The sequence below is a fragment of the Sinocyclocheilus grahami genome, unplaced genomic scaffold (assembly GCF_001515645.1).
Source record: "Sinocyclocheilus grahami isolate Dianchi unplaced genomic scaffold, SAMN03320097.WGS_v1.1 scaffold972.1, whole genome shotgun sequence".
Classification (NCBI taxonomy): Eukaryota; Metazoa; Chordata; class Actinopteri; order Cypriniformes; family Cyprinidae; genus Sinocyclocheilus; species Sinocyclocheilus grahami.
Genome location: NW_015506151.1, coordinates 10481 through 32656, shown reverse-complemented (window position 1 = coordinate 32656; position 22176 = coordinate 10481). Strand labels below are relative to the sequence as shown.

At 37.0% G+C, this 22176-nt stretch overlaps 1 protein-coding gene across 1 annotated transcript; it reads right to left on the bottom strand.

Moving 5' to 3' along the window:
* Nucleotides 1-1218: 1218 nt before the first annotated feature.
* LOC107564983 (prepronociceptin-like) lies at nucleotides 1219-20887 on the bottom strand. Its single transcript, XM_016250170.1, has 3 exons — nucleotides 20801-20887; nucleotides 5535-5687; nucleotides 1219-1854 (listed from the first exon to the last, which is right to left on the bottom strand). Exons 2-3 carry the CDS (start codon nucleotides 5655-5657, stop codon nucleotides 1264-1266), a joined length of 714 nt encoding a protein of 237 aa, XP_016105656.1. The 5' UTR covers nucleotides 5658-5687; nucleotides 20801-20887; the 3' UTR covers nucleotides 1219-1263.
* Nucleotides 20888-22176: the final 1289 nt, after the last annotated feature.

The following is a 22176-nucleotide window of genomic DNA, read 5'->3' as shown; positions in this document are numbered from 1 at the left end:
TTTAATCCCCTTAAAGGAATAGTTCACCCCCAAATGAAAATTATAGCAATTGCTTATGCTCATGATTCTGATCCCATTTTATTTGATTTCTTCCTTAAAACACAAAAGGAGATGTTAAGCAGATTGTTAAAGCTGCTCTTTTCCCCAACACACTCTCATGGCAATGAATACGTTTTGGTGAATTGGTGGCTAATTCATATGAATTTGTACAATCTCATTCATTTGTTTTTGTACAATCTGTTTACGCCCCAGTGATTGCTTAGGGGTGAACCTTCATGCTTATTTTTTTTCTAAAGAAAAAAGCCTAAATTTACTTTGTAGAAATTCATATGAAATTGTCACTTTTTAAAAACAGCTACGTTTAAAAAAAAACTTTTTTAAAGAGTTACGTAGTAAACGTTTTAAAAGTTTGCAAACTTACATTTTAGTCTGTTTCTCATGCTTTCATTAGGCTTTAATGCTGATTTACGTTCCATTTGGAGCTCTAAATTATATAAGGTTGAGTGAGCCTTTTCATTTTTGGTGAACTATTCCTTTAATAATTCTATTTTCCTTCATGCTTATTTTTTTTTCTAAAGAAAAAAGCCTAAATTTACTTTGTAGAAATTCATATGAAATTGTCACTTTTTAAAAACAGCTACGTTTAAAAAAAAACTTTTTTAAAGAGTTACGTAGTAAACGTTTTAAAAGTTTGCAAACTTACATTTTAGTCTGTTTCTCATGCTTTCATTAGGCTTTAATGCTGATTTACGTTCCATTTGGAGCTCTAAATTACATAAGGTTGAGTGAGCCTTTTCATTTTTGGTGAACTATTCCTTTAATAATTCTATTTAGCCTAGTAATTACCTCTCTATATGACATTCCACCTCAATTTCAAGCATTTTCATGGATATTTCATTATGGGAACTCTCATTGACCAATAGATGGCAGTGTCGTAAAGGAGATGAATTTGGAACTGGTAACGTTTTCAAATGGTCTTCACACAAATTAAACTACAGGGGCCATCATATACAATACCAATCATCTAATGCAATCTATATATGTCTCAAATCGAATCTGAAGAGTTTTATTCAAACGTCAAGCTAATATCACTTAATGTAAGCTTTGTTTGACACAGATTAGATGCTTCATTGAGTAAATGCACATCTAACCCTGTGGCACTATGAGAGCTTTTTGTGTTTGAGGAGAATGGTGCATGATATCTTTTGAATGAGCAAAACAAATGATTTGCTTGGTAAGTTTATTCACTTCAAAGGTCAAAGCTTATTCATTCTGTTGGGTGACATCAGCAGACATACTATTAAACTCACTAGCTCGAGTACTCATGCCCAAATACTGCTTGAGAAACTCGCTAAAACGCTTCTGGTTGTTCCACTTGCGGGCGGATTTGCGGACGCCTATGAAACCCCCATATCTTTTTTGCAAAGACCTTCCAGGATCCATGAACTTCCTGTAGCCATACTTGTTTTTGAGGAAGCCTCCAAAGCGTTTGATTAGGTGGACGGCAGCCTCTTCCTCATCGCCTTCCATCTCACTATCTCTATCCCGCTCTTCCTCAGATTCTTGTGCTGACTGTACTTGCAGGAACTTGTATTTTTTACTGAGCTGCATATCTTGGTCCTGATCGTCCATTCCCAAGGCCCGTGTTATGTGGTCGAACCTCTGGAGGGTTTCAGAATACTGCCCATCATCCTGGTCCACAGGCAGAGAGATGTCCGCTTCCTCCTCTGCTCTTTTCAGCATGCCATTGCCAACCGATAGCAAGGCTTTTGGTTTCTGCTCCACAATGGTCCTGCGACACATCTCCCAGGTGTCGCCTGGAGAAAGTTTACCATGACACTCCACCAGACACACCTGAATGAAGACCCGCACAAACATACATGTTACAAGGTCAACATCATCATGCTTTAAATGGGTGGTTGATAGCGATTTCACTTTTTTAACGTTAGTGTGTAATGTTGCTGTTTGAGCATAAACACTATCTGCAAAGTTACGAAGTTGAAAGTTTAAAAATAAATTGCAACCACTGTTTCCTGACATCATCCACTTTCGGAAGCCCAAACAAAGATGTTTGGGCACGGAGGTGAAAAAAAACTGCGTTTTAGGCGGTCGCGCACCGGACGAGAAGTGCAGCGTCGCGCCACATCTTTAAAATTAAAATACATTATTTTCTATGAGTGTAGGCACACCGTCAGCGCCGTTCGGCGTCTGTCCGCGGCGCCCAGCTACGCCGTGTTGTACTTGTAAGAATTGTTCTAGACATGCTGAAAATGTGATGCTACAGCACAGCAGCTCTTCTTCTTTGTTTTCTCTGATCCACTAACTCTGCAGCAGCACTTCTTCTTCATCGTCTTGTCTGATACAGTCTGGAGAACAAACGCTGTAGTCCAAATTAGCCGTTCATTGTAGTTCTTGAAAAGGGATTTAAAAAAAACTAAATATCTCCCTTTGGAGTGGACTTTGAGATTTGTAACTTTCTAGATCTTTTTATGCCCAAACATACACACTACACACTGACTAAAATTAAAAATAATAATAATAACCCCTTTATTAATTAAATTAATAATTTAATAACCCCTTTAATACTGTTCCTCGCATCGCCTGCTTGACCTCTCTCTCTCTCATTCAGATCATCAGCTCAGTTCTGTTCCATTTATACACTTATTTTCACATAGCTATGAGAAGCGTTATACATGGACGCGCGTGCAGTTGCCGTACTGTATTAAAGCTTTAATCAGGACAAAATCGTATATTAAAAGCTAACATAAGCAGTAGAATTTACAAATAACATCATATCTAAAAGTATGAGACAACAACAAACAAAAAACATAGGCCTATCATTAAAAGCCGTGCTTGCACAGGTTCTGCACGATCCTCTTCAATAATATCCTCTGCTTCTCAATTGGGCTCAAACTGATAGGCGATATTAACGACGCCTTTGTTTACAATACAACCAGAGCACATGCCACTGAGGTGAGGGAAGCGACGTTTAGACGCGCACTAGAGGCGGTTTAGCCAATCACAACACACTGGGCTAGCTAACCAATCAGCGCCCATCGCCTCTGAGGGCGGGGCTTCATAAAAACAGGAAAAGATCAGACCGTTTCTCAGAGAAGAGACAGAGCAGTGTGGAATAAAGGTAAATTATGTGAAATATAATGAGTTTTTTAAAAAACGAATCATTAGCACTTGTTAGACTGCACCCCATAAACACAATCAAGCCTAGAAAAAAGCCAGTGAACCACCCCTTTAATAGAGTCACACTGTTTTACATTACAATATGAGAGTGTGTCTTATTCAGCACAACGCTGCTTTAAGCTGGTTTCCCAGCCAAGCCAAACGAGAGTTCAGATAGTTTTAGCTGGTTGGCCAGCTGGTCTCCCAGTCTAACCAGCTGAAGTGCCCCAAACCCCTCTAAAACCAGTCAAAAATGCTGACCAGTCTGAGAGACCACCTAAGACCAGCTTAGGCTGGCAGCAGTTTCTTTATTACAGCAGAGTAACGCAAAGTAAGTTAAAATTAAAACAGAATTGTCCCTACTTATTTTTTAATACAAATTATTTTCAACAAATCTTTTAAAAAAAGACTTTAAACAATAAAATCATTTTCAACACCTCCTCTGCAACCACTTCTGTTTTTTTTTATGGTTTTGCTTTTAAAAAATATTTTTACTACCTATTACTGATCGATTTAATTAAGTCACACCCCTTTTTTGTCTATTAATTTCTTAAGAAATATGCCACATGGAGGTAAAATGGGATTTATTAAGTAAAACCTTAGTTTAATTTGATTGGCCAAGCGACTTGCCAATGCCACGACTTTTTGAAGTGACTCGTTTTGCAGGTTACAAGTGAATCATTGATTCAACCGATTCGTACAAAACACTTGTTCCGTTCAGTGAAGAAGCACAGGTAACTGCAGCGGTCGATCTCGTTTGGCTTCGTGTGTAATAATTGTCTTTGGAGTAAGAAAAATAGACAACTGTAACTGGAAATATGGTAGGTAAAATGTAAGTCACCCAGTATTACCTTATTTTTAACGGTTTATTGAACTGTAGGAAAGCAATATCACATTCGCAATAGCTATTTGGTCTGATCTGGAGATTGGTGGAGCGTACTGCTCTCTTGCTCGTGGATATTGCTTAATTAGACCGTTTTATCTTTAAGTATACTGGACCAGAGATTTTTTTTCAAAAGTGTTTCTGAAAAGTGAATTTCATGAGAACTTGAGTAGCATCTAAAAACTAAAGTCATAGTTATGACTAAAGTTATAGTTTAACTAAAGTTAAAATGGGAGGAGCGCGAGCTATACCTCGTTATCCGGTGTAACCAGTTAACCCTTTTAAATTAACAGTTTAGTTTGGAGGGAGTTGGTTAGTTATCAGAAGAGTTATATCTGCTCATTCATGCTGAAAAACGATAAGAACACCTCAGGGTGAGCCTGTGCTATGGAGGGCTACTCAGGCCCATCAGTAAGCACGCAGCCTTGCCGAATGATGTTATTGTGTTTCTACTTAATTACACAACAAGATAACTGAATCACCCCGGCTGTTTTGAGTCAAAGGGCCAACTTTAACCAAATTAGCACTTCTGCCCCCTCAAATGCGTGTTATTGACATGAATCAGAGAGTAGCTATGTCCTCCTCGGAGCTATAATGAGCTGCAGAGCACAACCACATTCCACTGTTATGATCATTATGATTGTCAACTAATGGCGAGTCTCGGGGAAATTCGATACAGTTGAGGCCATAGGTCTTGGGCTGTACAGAAAATGAAATAAGATTAACGAAGCTGTAGAAGATCTGTGCAGAGTAACATAAAACTAGACTTGTACATTTTCTGAAGAAAATGAAAGTGCTGCTTGCTTGCCTGTGACTGTTGTGGGTGGTTTCTCATTTTCTTTAGTTTAAGTTAACATAATAACTAAACATAACTCAAACTAAATAAACAAAAACAACAAAATTACTAAAATTACAGTGAACACTGAAACTATAAAAATAAATCTAACTGTAAGTATTACCAAAAACTAGTTTACGGTTGCTAGGGTGTTTGAGTGGTTTCTATGAGGTTGCCATATCAAGAGATCCTAACTTTAAGTATAGTATCTATTATATTCTGGTTTCTATGGTTTGGATATCTCCTTTATTGTAAGAGTATGGGGTTTCCCCCCTTTTGTTTTATCATCTTCCAGACAAAATAGAGGATCAACTTTGTATGTTTCTCCTTTGAAAAAAAAACTTGAATAACTGATATAATTATTGATGTATATAAGAACATAAAACTATAAAATTAATATGGCTGGCATATTATAAAATAATTTGAGTTTATAGAAAATCTCTGATTGTTGGCACAATCTGAGATTTTGAGATCTTTTGAAACTCTAGACAAGATGTGAGATTATTATTATAATTTTTTTTAAGTTAAGCAAAAGTCTCCAATTGCACTCCATTTAATCTCACTTCTGTATAGAAGAGATAGTAAGAGGTCTTGTGATATTCTTTACTACGGGGAGTGATGGACACTGTAGGGAATTACCAAATTGTTGAAGGCATATTCATTAGGCAGTTTTTGGCTGCAGAAGAGGCAATCCTTCTGGCAGTCACACCATGCTGGGTTACACAGTCCAAGCAACAGTAGCGTCCACAGTGGAGTCTTCATCACGCAGTGTGTTAACAGCTGAAGTACAGTCTGTAGAGAGGATAGAGACAGAGATGATGGTGTGAGAGAGAAAATAGGTTACGATTCCTGGAAATAAATCTGACCACAACAGAATGTGTATACGTTAGTTCAACCTACTGGAACATTTCTGATTGGTCAAGTGCATCATTTGCCATCTTTGTGACTCAAATCTAAAAAATAAAAAAATAACCAGCTGAGAACTTAAAGGGGTCATATGATATTGCTAAAAAGAACATTATTTGGTGTAATGAAATGTTTATGCGGTTTAAGGTAAAAAAAACCCACATTATTTTCCACATACTGTACATTGTTGTTTCTCCTCTATGTCCCGCCTTTCTGAAACGCGAGTTTTACAAAGCTCATCGGTCTGAAAAGCGAGGTGTGCTCTGATTGGCCAGCTATCCAGTGCGTTGTGATTGGCCGAATATCTCAAGTGTGTGACGGAAATGTTACGCCTCTTACCATACTGTGATGCCTTGTCCGGCCGGAGCGACGAGACAAAAACATTAAAACCCATTATAAACGAGGCATTTGTTGCATCCAGTGGGGACATAATTACGGATTATATTGATTTATACTGTCTTTTTACGTGTTGCGTTGCATCACGCCACGTAAACACAAAACCATGTCTGCATTTGTGATCGGAGAAATGACAAACAACAAGCGCTACTCTACACTGCTCAAAACTCGCGTTTGAATCGTCAGCAAATTCTTTCAATATAAAAAACGTACTAACAGTCTGTGAGTCAGAACAGCCGGCATTGTAGTCTATACCAGGATCAGGAAACGGTCCTCCATAAAATGCGCTGCACACATGAATATTTGGGTTGAAGTGTTCTGGAACAGTGTTGTAAATACAACTTAACCACTGATTTCTAGTCGTGTCCTCTTTTGGAAGGCCAAACAAAGTATTTTCGCTTTCGCAACGAAACGCACAGCATGGCGGCGGCAGCAACAATAAAGTTCCTCCTCCTTTCTTTGCGTGAACATTTGGGCGGCGTTATGCAAATCTTCCCACATCGTGACGTAGACATGTGGGGGCGTGTTTAAATGATGCGTTTTAGGTAGGCGTGGTTGACTCTTAACTTTTATAAAGAATATCTCTTTGGGTTTGAGACTTTAGTCTTTGCAACTTTAGGGATCTTATCTATTCACGAACAGCTTGTAACACTCCAAAGAGAAAGGAAAACTTGAAATCGCATCATATGACCCCTTTAAAATAAAGCTAAATATGTTACCTAGGAAAAAGGTTGATAGCAGATTAAACAATTTATTCTAAATGAATGTTGTTTTATTGGTGCAGTGTTTTGTTGGTTGCTGGGCGACTTGTTTTCTACATTGTAATGGGCTGTTTTTCTTTGCAGAAGCTGTAAACTAATCTAAGATAAATTAATTTAATAAAATAATTTCAACTCCGTTCAATATTTAATGACCTTTTATTTGTTTATTTTGGCAAGTAGCTGTGTAATGTACAGTCAGAAGGTCATTAGTGCAAAATAAACTCCTTCAGGGTGAGATTATTTTGTGAGGATAACTGTATGAATGTTCATTATCCCTCACATAATCTAAAATAGATTTAGTAAAAAAATGCTGCCTATCTGTGTGACATTAACTAATCATATTTAAAGGTACTTTTTGAATGTATTCGAGACCGACTTAGCATTTGCCAGTACTTCATTATCAAAACTCATCATCTGTAGTAATTGAAGCTAGAATTGAGGTCATTAGTGCAAAATAAACTCCTTCAGGGTGAGATTATTTTGTGAGGATAACTGTATGAATGTACATTATCCCTCACATAATCTAAAATAGATTTAGTAAAAAAATGCTGCCTATCTGTGTGACATTAACTAATCATATTTAAAGGTACTTTTTGAATGTATTCGTGACCGACTTAGCATTTGCCAGTACTTCATTATCAAAACTCATCATCTGTAGTAATTGAAGCTAGAATTAGTGCTTGTGGCGTAATGGGAGCAGAATGGTGAAAAAGGAGGGGGATTTGAGCCGCTGTGATGCACGCTGGTTAAGCAGTCTTAGTCACCACATTAGTCCAAACAATAGAAAGGACTATAAAGCGCTTCAGTCCTTTTTATGCCAAAGCTTTAAGAATAATAACCTTATCCTGCAGCTGCCTTGTCAAGCAAATAAAGCACGGATGAATGTACGTTTCAGCATTGACAGTTGGCCGGTGACATGCTGCCCACCAAACCATCAGTTGTTTAGTTGCTTCAAAAGCAACTTCAAGATAAATCAATTTCACCTGCATTACACTTGTACTGAAGGTGTCACCAGGAACAAAAGCAAAGCTGTAAGTCACAGAGAATCAATAGGCACCCCTTGAGTGAGTTTTATTGAATTTAGTCACCGTAAGAGTAACAGACAAGGAAAGACACATAATTATAAGTGTGAGTGAATTACGCACAACTTTATGCAGGGGGAACAAACTGAATATTGATTTTGTCGCTCCCGTTAGTTAATTTATGTATTTATTTTTTCTCAGGAACTACAAGATGACATAATTAAATGGATTCAGGCCAGGCCGCAACATTGTTTAGAGGTGATATTTCAAGTGGGGATTGTTTGTTACAACTATAGTTTTTCCTTTTCAGCAGCTATTTTTTTTCTGGTTGAAGTTTCTCATTTAAATTTAGATTACCAGTGCACATTTCTGTGCACCTCAGGTGCCCCAGAAATTCTTAATCTCACTGCGGTTTGTACAGACTCATACATACATGTGGGATGCAGAGCTTGGCAGGCCTTCAAGATTTAATTAACTAACTCAATTATGTAATGAAATAGACTAAACCAAGATGGACAGAGTGATTTAACTTTTGACCTTTGGAATTATCTCATATGCTCAAAGGAAAGAACAATCTCTCATTGACTAAGTGGGAGGAAATTAGTGCACTTTGAGAAACTGTGTTTTTTATATCATAAGAAAGCTTTTCTGTTTTGAAAAGGAATAACTAAGTGCTCTATTTACAGAATGTCAGTGCTTCATAATCTGTAGCAAAACATTTAGTGATTTTTGACATTGTTTAATGCCATCTTTACATTGTGTCTAAAGTGGCATTTTTGCCACAATATGAATTATTTACACAAACAGTTTAATGCTGCATGGATGTGGCATACATGCATTTGCATAGAAATTACAATTATTAATAAACGTATTAAATTAATGTTTTGAATATGAAATCATTGTAACATGAAAGCCTATTTGCCTCGATAACAGGCAAATAGCAATAATATACATTAACAGTAATATATATTGTTATACTTAATTTCTCATCATCACATTTTATTTCAGTTCAGACTTTATATCTCCATTACTTTATCTCACAATGTTATTATAAATGTGCTTCAGTTTCTTGTAATTGTGACTTGATTTTTCATAATTGCAACTTTAAATTGCAAATTTTCACTATTTTTCACAACTGAGACTTTATATCATACAATGTGAATTTTGATTTCACATTTGCTACTTTTTCTCTTAGTTGTGACTTAATTTTCCATTGCGACTTTTTTCACATTTAGGACTTAATATCTTAGTGATATTTTATCTCACAATTGCTACTCTGTATCTAGTAACTGCAAATTTGTTTTTCACTTATTACTTAATGTGACTATAGCTCACATTAAGACTCTATATTGCAATATGACCATCTCTCACAATATTGTTTTATTCCTTATTTTAAAATTTGTCTCATGATAATCTGTTATGTTTTTTGTTCTGAGGTGGGTTACAGTATAAAAATATGAAATTATGAATAAAAATATGTAAATTAGAAAATTAAATAAATAAATACTCTATTATGACAACAGCAACGTTTCTGCTCTGCTGCTGCATTTTATTACATTTACAGAAAACAAGCAGCATCAGATGCTAGGGGCTCAGGTGGATCAGAGCAGCATATTTTAAAGGGGCCATGAACTGCCTTTTTTATTATTTTGTACTGTTCTCTGAGGTCCAGTTATAATGTTATCAAGAAAACATCATAATTTAGGAGTAATAGGCTATTTTTTGTCCTGTTTTGACCCCCCTCATCAGAACGCTCTGTTTGAATAGGTGTGGCGGTTTGTAGACTGGGAAGTAAACACCCACTGCTATGATTGGCTAACAGTTGTGTATGTTTGACATCCTACATCCTTCATAGATGAACGCTGCTGTGATTTAAGTTAAAAATGCATAAATACTCTACATATCAAACGATCTGTAATAACAGACAAAGCAATAGTACCACGAAATAAAAACAGTTACTCACACTTGTTTGGTGCGACATTACTTCGGATCTAATATAGTCGGCACAGCATCGTCTTTAGTTTAAATCTTTCTGAAAACCCTGAGTCGAATTGTGCCTTGTTTGTAAACGAATCCGTGGTAAAATGAAGTGATCAAAGGACAAAATTCTTACTGATGCGGTCTAGATCTTAAAAATAAAGTTAATCCACTCCTTTCTAATGTTGGGATCAGAAGGAAGGCAATGCAAAAACTGTTTATTTTTTCCCCACAACTTGGCACTGCACAGCGTCTTGTTGTCTTCGGAGCATCTTTATCGTTTGATTTCTGCGTAGACCTACGTTTTCTTCTCTTGATATTTACCCACTATGTGAGTGAATCGGTGGGCGGGGCTAAACAGGCAGTGATATAGAAGCGAGCGTTGATCTTCGTCTGTGTTTAGCCACACTTTTATGTCATAAAGTGGCACATTCCTCAACCTGTCGTTTTTGTAGATTGGCTTCAATATAAGCTGTTGAAAGTTTTGAGTTCTGAAATTTACAGGATGTTTCTATAGTACAATGACCTCTTATGTGTCTCAAGATCAAGGGATTTTTTCATTTCTCAGTTCATGACCCATTTAATAGGCTTTTAGGCAGTCTCCTCTCCTCAAAAAGTCTCCTGAGCATCATATCTGAATCCAATACAATATTGGAATATGATCATAATGTGCTGCCAATAATTTTAATTAGGGTGGAGACTATATGACGCTGACTGCTGTACCTGGTTTTGATTAATGATGTCAATTTTCTTCAAGCATGACGCACTAGATCAATTTAAACAGAAAATAAATCAATGACCATTATTACCAGTCAAATACCAGCCCCACGAGCCTTAGGATGCTATAGTTGATTAGTAAAAGTGTCATTATTATTGACTGTAAGCATAGCGAAATATAAATGAAATGACCAGTGATGTAACAACATCTCTGAGGAACATTTATTGTTCATATGTTGCTCTTACATCGCTCAGGAGATCATTTGTGTTTCTCCTTAAATTCCTCATGAGAAATAAAAATGAGGTATTATGATATACAGTGAGAGTGTAGAACTATAAAAAAGAAGGTATGACAGTGCAGATATAATTTGGGTTTAGAAGAATCTGATGAGAAATATTTGCGTTTATATATATTGTGATTTCTGATGTTTGATTGCTGTTGAGATCTTTTCTAAATACTTCAGTCTGTGTGCATTGAATTGATTAAATACACGAGTTTCACAATTTGAGTTGAATTACTGAAATAAATGAACTTTTCCACGACATTCTAATTTATTGAGATGCACCTGTATGTCTCAGTAGGGTTGCTGCAGCCCATGAAGGTCAAAGACAAATTTGTTCGGACACACTCATACCTACAAACTCACTAGAAGATAAACGCAACCACAAATTGAATGGATAATTGCCCCAATAACCACAAATGTTTCTTTGATGATAAATTAACGATGGCTGGAATAAGCAATGGGATGGAATGATTCACCACACTTAAACATAGCTGTCAGGGCTTTGCATTGATGCCCATGACATAAGGATAGATTATCTAATCAGAACGCTTAAGGTTGTCTTCATGCTTGTGATGTAATTGTTTCATCTGCCACATTGAATGCAGTTGTTAAACTGACGTGAAGGGCTGAGAAACTCCGTGATGAAATATCATTAAGGACTCCTCCTGCAGTGCAGTCCTTCACACCAATGCAGTTTATCAATGCTTTTCATAGTCCAGCATCAAACAGACATGTTAGTCTGGATACTTTGAAATACCTGAAAAAAGTCTGGGGGGAAATCAAGAGATGGTAGATAAACTGCTTAGAATTTGAAGAAAAAAAACCTTGTAACACCTGCTATTATGATTGTTTTATAAGAAGAAAGCATAAATCTGAGTCACATCACACTGCCGTACTGCACTGCACATCCATCTTCAAACACAGTACCGTACACACAAAATACAATTTTGTATTATTTTATTCAGTAAAATATTGACTTCTTTTCAGAGTTTTGTTTATGACTTTTTGCACCTTTAATAAGCATTTGAAAAATTCACAAATTAATATAGAAAAATTTTGATTTTAACAAGTTTTCTTTGGTCAAATTAGAAGTAGAAGCATCTAGAACTAGAGGCGTCTCTAGAACAATGCAGAGACCTAATACAAATATGATTTTAAAACAGACATTGCAGAATTCTGGGAACTTTATTGTCATAAAATTATATAATTTTGTGCGCTATCTGGGTCACAGTATTGGAGAGGACCATGCATGGTCGCTCAAAGTACGTACAGTGCATCGTGTTAGAGCGCTACACACGAGGCTTTAATATATGGGGCAAATATATAAATATAATATCGAAATGTATACAATTATAATTTCTCATGCTTCTCCAGATACAGGCGGGCCCGGATCCAGAATCAAATCACTGTGCTTCTGAAATCAGTGGGGGTGCTCTAGCCTTAATGTACATCTATTTTGACATTTTTTTATAATAATTAAAAAGCTGTCAATCAGTTTATCGCAATCTCACAAAGTTCCGTTATAATCAATGAAGCTCTACACCGCACAATGAATCTTTTATTTACATCATGTTATAGTTTGTTTGTTATAATGAGGGACTCTCCCAAGCGTGCAGCACTAAACAAAACTGGCGTGGAGTGGATTTTAACTTAAAATGCTTGGCCAATGCATTCAGGAAATCAACAGAAAATGCTGGTGATTGTCTACATTGATCAGTGCTACAAAAACACGTTGAAAACAAACCTTTGAAGTTCTCCAGAGTTCAAACACAAATGCACACTGGAGCATTTGGAAAATGTTTCACCAGTATCCTATTTCTACAGCTTCAACTGAGGTGCTCTTACTTTCGTTTTGTTCCCTCAAGCACTCATGTAGAACCGGCCCTGGATACAGTTAATTGCAAAGAAATATGTAATATGGAGTATTTCATACATGTTTTTAGGCATCAAAAATGATCAAGATCATAAAAATATCAAAGCCAAATGTTTTCATAAAGCAATAGGTTACCGCATGGGACAAGGCCCACCCACTTTTTAAGACCAATGATATTGGACCCACTCACTTTTACAATCTCTAATTCAGCGCATATGTTTGTTCACTTTTCAGAGCACCGTCAGTCAAATCCATTCCACTTGAGGAATGCCCTAATAAATTAAACTCCATTGCGCGTTTTAGCTACAGCCTTGACTTCCACGCTGCTGCTTCCTCAAATCCACTGCACTTGGCTCATTCAGAGTCCATATAAATTAAACTCCATTCCGTGTTCTAACTACTCGCACCTGCTGCACTCCCGCGACACAGCAAGGTAAACAAAGCATTTTAGCATATCTGCTGTTCAGGTGGGTCTGGCTGTGTGCTCACATACTGTCACTAAACAAGCTGCTATTTAAGTGAATGTTCATTATTTGTTCGCCTGTTGTTTTTAAAGGCATGTAGTCTTTGATGCTGCTTTGAATTACATCTGTGTCTGGGTCACACATTGCAACATTCTGCTGCACTGTGGATTAACTACTTGGCAGAGGAAGGTAACCATGTGGTAACCATTTTAGGCTATAAAAGCAATTGTTAAATTAAAAGGCACCAGAATACAGGAAAAGGTTTACAGGGTGCCATTGCCAAAGGGCATTAGTTGGTATCTACTCCCGTAAAAATTTTCTAGGGGAGGACCCACCCACATTTTTTTTTTTTGCTTCTGACACTCATGGGTTACCGGTAGCCACATCAGTAGCGTGAGAGGGCACTTATATCATCTTTATATAGGTGCTAAAAAAGCTAGAAATGAAATTTAGCATTTATATACATTAAAACAAGCTTTATCTCATTATCATAGAATTTTGAATAATGAAAAGTAGTTTGTGTCTGCTTATTCTATTCATCGGTGAAGAAACCGCATTTTCTGTATTTCATTTCTGGGTTAAAAAACGAAAAATGTATTGATGCAAAAGTACATGGACCGCCTTAGTATGTATTAGATCACTTAAAGGGGACATATGATACGATTTCAATTTTTCCTTTTTCTTTGGAGTGTTACAAGCTCTTGGTGCAGAAAGAAGATCTGTAAAGTTGCAAAGACTACAGTCTCAAATCCAAAGAGATATTCTTTATAAAATTTAAGAGTCAACCACGCCTACCTAAAACGGCTCGTTCTTACACTCCCCCACATATCTACTCTCCTTCGTCGAAACCGCCGGCCGCTCCATTCTCAAGCCCGCCCGCCACCGCTCACTCTGGGCCGCTGGCCACCGCTCACTCTAGCCAGCCGTGTGTTTCGTTGTGAAAACGAAACTACTTTGTTTGGCCTTCCAAAAGAGGACACGACTAGAAATCAGTGGTTAAGTTGTATTTACAACACTGTTCCAGAACAGTTTAACCCAAATATTCAGATGTGTCCAGCGCATTTTATGGAGGACTGTTTCCTGATCCTGGTAGAGTAGACTACAATGCCGGCTGTTCTGACTCGCAGAATAAGTACGTTTTTTTTATATTTAAAGAATTTGCCACTGATGATTCAAACGCGAGTTTTGAGCAGTGTAGTGTAGCACTTGTTGTTTGTCATTTCTCCGATCACAAATGCAGACATGGTTTTATGTTTACGTGGCGCGATGCAACGCGTAAAAAGACAGTATAAGTCATGCAACAAATGCCTCGTTTATAATGGGTTTTAATGTTTTTGTCTCGTCGCTCCGGCCGGACAGGGCATCACAATATGGTAAGGGGCGTAACATTTCTGTCACACGCTTGAGATATTCTTTTTAGTCTTGGAATTTTTAGTCATGGAATTCCTGATGTCGGCCCCGCTGCAATTGGAGCGCTTAGCCAAGCGCAAAATACCCTCAACGTGTTTTTGCAGCGTTGAGCAATGTAACCAATCAAATACATATCTGTTGATTTCTTGAACGAAATGGCCAATCAGAAACGTTTTGTCAGAATTCCCTCACCGCTGAAAGTGCCCCAGTTTTTAAGAGCAGTTTTGCACGCTCGTGAATCATCTCATGACTAAGTGCAGACGCGATGTAAATAAGAGATTCATTGTGCAGTTTAGAGAGCTTCATTGATTATAACGGAACTTTGTAAGATCACGATGAACGAAGATGAGTGAAGCTTTTTAGTGATAAAGGGAGTGATAAAGATTATACACTTTCTATGGTGTAATCCATTCAGATTTTGTATTAAACTTTAGTTTTTCGGACACATAGGCTACACCCTGCAAAGTTTCGGGAATGACATCCGCATATTTATGCGAGATTCACTCTCGAAGGAGCAGTGATCGGCAATGGACTGAACATAAAATGTTGATTTAATTCTGGAACCGGTCCTGGCCAAACCTCCACAGACAGCACGCATCCCGAGCGAGATCTAATTCACGGACCAAAAGCATGAGTAAATTTTGAGATCGGGACATATCAACCAGTAATTACATTTCATTTCTAGTAACGGACGGTAGAAAGTTCAGCAATGAATGGTATACGATTTATGACTCATATTATGAGAATATAGTCCCACAACTGATCGTTTATTTTTTCCTCACGTGTCTTACCTTTGGTAACAACGATTCAAAACGGAAACATTTCAAGTGACATGGGAAAAAGACCCGGAAATAACTTCAGTGAACATCACAAAAGCAGCGTGCACATTTCTGGTTAAAAATTAAAGGCCATCAACTGACAAACGGGAAGCATCACCATTCAAATCAGCAGGACGAGCCAAAGCTAGTCCACAGTACTTCTTGACTGTGTTGGATTGACTGCTTTGATGCGTTGCAATACGGTAGTGCATTGTTTTACATCCTTGCTTGCATCCAAAAAAAAAAACATTTTGTTTTTATTTATCTCAAATATATATATTTTTTCTTGCCCCCTGACTCGTCAAATGTCGCCCATGATGAAGCTGATTATAATTTTAAAAAATTTATATATTTGCAGTCATTGATTGTCATTATGCTATCTTTTGCTTTTATGATTATGCTTTTTGTGCATCAGGATATTTAAAACACCGCAAGGACCGCTAATCACGAGTCAATTTCACAGTGGCTAAAATTATGCTAGGAGTTTTGGATTAGCTGATACATTTGCCTCAGGGCCTTCTGGAGAATAATCTGACTATTATTAGATTTTGCAAATATCCTAGCTGCACCTCTCCTGAATGATTTTTGTATCATATCTGTGAAAAATTAATCATCATGTGGATTTGTCTTTATACGTTTTTAAAAGAGGAGCTGAGGCAATTGCCATGATTATTACATAATCCCCTAAATGTAATGTTATTTTACAACATACTAAATTAAGAATGTACATAGAAGGAATCAGTAGCACTTACCTTTTTTTCGTTTTAAAGGGATAGTTCACCCAAAAATGAAAATTTGATGTTTATCTGCTTACCCCCAGGGCATCCAAGATGTAGGTGACTGTTTCTTCAGTAGAACACAAACGAAGATTTTTAACTCCAAACCGTTGCAGTCTGTCAGTCATATAATGGAGGTGAATGGGAATCATGGCTTGAGAGTAAAAAAAAATACACAAACAAAACCAAATGAAACCCTGCGGCTCGTGACGATACATTGATGTGTAAAGACACGAAACAATCAGTCTGTGCAATAAACTGAACAGTATTTATATCGTTTTTTACCTCTGATTGGTTTTGTTTGTGTATGTTTTTTTGACTCTCAAAGCCGTGATTCCCATTCACTTCCATTATATGACTTACAGACTGCAACAGTTTGAGTTAAAAATCTTTGTTTGTGTTCTACTGAAGAAACAAAGTCACCTACATTAGGGGTCGACCGATATGTGTTTTTCAAGGCCGATACCGATTATTACAGATCAAGTAGACCGATATATATATGTCTGGTGTAAAAATGAAAATTAATGTCAAAATTAAGAATAACAAGGGCTCCGACAAAAACTGCCTTCCCTGGTGTTGGTTGAGCGTAGTTCTCCCACAGTTAACTCTTTATTTTAAAGAGTTAAACTCTTTATTTTTTGGCAAACTCTTTATTTAATGGGTTTACCATTAAAACATGGAAGAAATAGCGTATTGTGTGATTATTCTTTTAAACAAAAGTTGTAATAATTGTTGTAGTAGTCTAAATTGTTGTAGTAGGTTAAAGCAAAAAAAAAATATTTTGACTGAAAAGTTTTCCTCGGCCAAACCCCATTCCTCAGCCATACCTGTCTCACACACCCAGTTTAAGAGCAGTGTTTTTCTTGTAATCAAGATCACTTGTCCTCCTAATTAAAAAAAAATTAAGGAGCACCTTCTGATCAATAATCAAAAATTAGCCTTCCTAATATGAGGTGAAGTGATTTACAGGTGCATTTTCTTTTTACCTTTGCAATGGCATCATTTTCATCTGTAAAATTCAAAAATGTACGTTTATAAGCTTTTTAAAATTTCTATTTAAAACAATATAATAAGAAGTAGAATAAGACAAATAAGTTACCAATCATGAAATTAGTATTAATGAAAAATTAATTTGTACTACAGAGGTGGCACAAAAAGAACACAAAAGTGGCTTGTAGGTACATTTTCAGACATTCAATGAGGCTCAGAGGTGGCATGAGGGCAATTAAATTCATAAATTCATGTGGAGATTAATGTTTTAAATACAATTTTGAATACAGAAATATTAAATTATTTAAACGACTGCAATTATACCTAAAAATGAAACTGAAACCGCCAGCAGGTGGCGGCAAATTTTATCACTAGGTGCGCTTCCATTACAGATTTGCGCAAAACTTTGGCGATATTTTCTGAATGTTGATAAAAAAGTATTGCAAAATGACGGCTTTTCCATTAACCAATGTTATATGGCTAAAACATAACCTTTTGCCTCTCACGATAAGTCATGGCAACGGATTTTGGTGGGATTTTGGCTATATTTATTGAAAGGAGGCTTATGCATGTATCTTTACAGAAGCAGCAAAGGGAGCCGCTTCAGAAACGTGCGTGGCACGGCTGGAATAAACCATAGACTGTATAAAAACACAAGCATTGCATTGCCGTAATCAGCTTCAGTGTTTATCATCAAACTGGTAATAATTACATCCCTACATGCCATCTACTTCATCAAAACCTGCTTGCATATTACACGGATGAAATATTAGTCAATAGGCACATTTCCATTACAGATGTGCGCAAAACTTTGGCGATATTTTATAAATGTCGATTAAAAAAAAAAGTATTGCGAAATGACGGCGTTTCCATTAACCAATGTTATGTGACTAAAATGTAACCTTTTGCCTCTCGCGATAAGTCATGGCAACGGATTTTGGCTGTATCTTTACAGAAGCAGCACGGCCAGATTCTGGAATAAACAAGCATTGTGGCCGCAATCAGCTTCAGTGGCCATATCAGAGCCACACTGCACCACAGACGTGTGCAGTGTAAATGGTCTAAGCATTAATGGTAGGGAAAGCCCCTTATACTGGAGAGCAGCCACGTATGATGCGTTTCTTGGAGGTTATAGTACATTGAAGAATGATCATATGACTTTTTACATACTCCATGTGACCTGTAAATGCGAAAAAGCCGTTTCCATTGCAGTTTTGCAAATTATTCCTTTTTCGCATAGCATGAAAAACCACCTCATGCGAGCGTAAAAACTTTTTTGCGATATATGACCGTTTTTGCGAAATTGACGCGTTTCCATTAGGCGGATCTTCAATTCGCAATTTCAATTTGCGCAATTTGAAGGGTAATGGAAACGCGCCTACTGAATCATTCATTCAATGATTCATTTGAACGGCTAATTAATTCAGGAATGAAGCAAGTGGCTGTCTTTATGAATGGGTAATCATGAATCACTGACTCACTAGATTCGTTGAAAAAACGCACTTTCATTCATGAATGAAACACCGCTGTGTTTGCTTTTAGAGATGTGAAGCGGCTGAGCTGTTACTTTATTTGAAACTATTTTTGTTGATGAAATAGAGCAAAATTAGGCAGTACGTGTTTATTGAACTGTTGTATTAAATAATCATACAGTAAATTCCATTTATATGACTGGATTCCGCGATTCCGTCCGCGTTTTCCGCATCGTGGAAATCATAGATAATATTGAGGTGTTTTGCAACTTCAGTGCAACTTTAGTGGATTGGGATCTATTCCAACTTAAGCAATGTCTGCTGCTGCCTTACCTTTGAGAGACAACTGATGCGTGATCTCTGAAGCAGAACCAGTTAGCAAGCGCTTTTGGAGTGAGAGTGAATTCCGCATTGATTGGTCGGACTCATGACTCCCAACAAATCAGATGGGCGGTGGGCGGAGACTGCTTTAGGCCACAGAGTGGTGAGTTATGACAGGCTGCATCAGAGCCAAATAGCGTGTTTCAAAATTGTTATTTTATCGGCGAATCGGTTTTGAAAATGACCGATACCGATAATCATAAAAATGCTTAATATCGGCGCCGATAATCGGTCTTTGGGTGAACTATCCCTTTAAGTCAGCCAGGTTTCTTTCGTTCTTTCTTTCTTTCTTTCTTTTAATAAATAGTATACCACTTTTTGGTTACACTTTATTTCGATAGTCCACTTTAGACATTCTATTAACTATAAGTAACTTTGTAACTACATGTCAACTAATTCTCATTAATTTGCAACTACATGTCTACTAACTCTCAGAGTAGACTGTTAGGGTAGGTTTAGGGTTAGTAGAATGTTGACAAAGAAAGTGTTAGAAGATATTAAGCAGACAGTCTACTAATACTCTACTAACTGCTAGTTGACATGTAGTTGCAAAGTTACTTACTGTTAATAGAATGTCTAAAGTGGACTATCGAAATAAAGTGTTACCCACTTTTTTTATTTATGATCATAGCCACAGTTCTTCCAATCTCAGCTAAAATACTCTGTGGTATACAACAAGTATGAAATTATCTAGCGTAATGCAACATTAGAAAGTCACATTCTGAATTACCCAAGGCAGAATTGCTCCACAATATTTAAAGGCTAATTCATTAGGATCTCATGTGAAATCAACGAACAATTATCTGTCGCTCTTTAGTTTTGAAACCTGAGCACTAAATTCAAACTAACTCTAGCAGATAAGACATTTATAGGCACTGGCCAAAGATAGTAGAAAATTGCATGGTAATGGTCCATGAATGGAGCAGGTGCCAGGCATTTTGTGCACCAAAAGTCGACTCCTTTTCAAAGATATTTCACAATACTGCCAATATTCCTCTCAGCTGAATTAAACACCCAGAGTACAGTAAATTTCCCCCTAAAATTAAATGGGGTGTATAGCACCCTGATTATGCCCTGTAAAGAAATGCATTGATTTTACTATGTATCAATCGATGACACAATTATGAGAGCAAAGTGAAAAATGTGTCCCTGTCATTCACACAAATAGGTTTCAGAAGATGTATAACAGCCATAAACCATAATTTTTATTCATCATTTGATATTTTATGTCAGTTAATTATGTGAAAAAAATGTCTTGCATGTGGTCAACTATGAATTTATTCGTATTGCAGATAAATGTGAACAAAATGTTTATTTAGCTTGAGGTATTCTGCAAACACTTGCGATTAAACTACTGATCTAATAAAAACCTTCACCTAGAAAATGAAAATATTCTCAATTACATCCCCATGTTGTTCAAAACTTGTATGACTTTCTTTCAAAAGAAGAAATAACACAGAAGAAAGTATTTTATTTACAGGTTTGGAAGGACATGAGGGTGAGTAAATGAGTGAACTATCCCCTTTAAGTTTAATGAAAAAAAAAATAAAATTGTATTGCACACTCTAAATGACAAATAATCAGCAAACAGATTAATGCAAAGTGGCCTGAGTAAATTGATGTGAATCTAAAGTGTTTCTCGCCCTCTGTCAGCCTACCTGAGCTGTGTGCGGTTCAGGCACCTGTCCTGAGCAGATCTGCTGAAACTGAAGGCGGTTATATTCTCCTATCGTCTGCTTCTGTTTGTTTCCTAAGCAGATGCTGTTGCTCGGTTGTCTTATAGAGACACACCCCTCCCTGTGGTCCAACCCCTAACCCCCTGTTTTACAAGTATGTGTGTGTGTGTGTATGAGAGACGAGAGAGAGAGAGAGAGGACATAGGAGAAAACTGTCTTGCGTATTGGGATGGGTGGATGTCATGACTTATCTCTACGTCAAGGATTGCAGTCTCTGAGAACAAACTAGAAAACTAAAAATACAAGCAAACATTTTCCCAGAATACTTGCACACTCATTCACAGTGTGTCCTCCGTCCATTCATCCTCTGATGAAGTGATGCTCCAAGACAATAATGATGCTTTGAGAGCAGTGTGCAAAAAGCATGACCATTGGCATTGCAATGGATTAAACTTCAATCTGTGCCGTTTTCAATATCTCATTTGCAGTCTAGAAGTTAAAATGAATATTGATCAAGCAATAAAAACTTTAAATGATGAATTTAAAGGTAAACTATGGGAATTAGAGAGGTTAAACCAAACATCTTAAGAGACTGATCCAAGGAAAAGAAAATGTTTTATTGCTCATAGGGCGGACTTTTATACACTGTAAAAAAAATTCAAAGTTGGAAATAAAACAAAGATTACTGGAGTATGTTTACAAGAAACTAGTCATTTTGAATGTTCAGAAATAGCATTTTCATAACTTATTGGGAACATTAGCAAAACATTCTTAGAACATATTTTTGTTAGCTGGGGCTATACTAAACAACATTCCCTGAACAAGTTCTGAAAAATCAATCTTTAAGACAGTCACCAGCAAGGTGAGAAATTCACAGCGCTCGGAGTCAGAACATGTCTGACGATGAGTATGTTTTTTACAGGAAATAGTCCATAGATAAATGTGCCTGACGGATAGCGAAAGCTCCTTTGCATAGTCTCACAATGAATGGCAGTTTTAAAATAAAACTATTTCATGGTGATGAAGCAAAATACAATGTAAGGACTCGAAAACGTTGAGATTGCTTTTCTATCAGTGAGCCGCTTGTGAATTGAAACCCAGTCTTGTCTGGCAAGTCCAAAACAGCCAAATCAGAACAAACCAGCACTCTGTCTACAGGTAAAGGGACCAGAAAATTGGCCCTCCCAGCTGTGGGCTCCACAGTTGCTTAAGCCAGATCTTATAAAGTGAGTTTAATCAGTCATGTGTTTGTCCTTGGGCGGGTATATAGAAAACCTCAGATTATGGTGATGGTAAAAACAGCCTCTCGCTGAGATGACCATCTCGTGATGCTAACAAGGTCTTCTGGCCCAAATGAT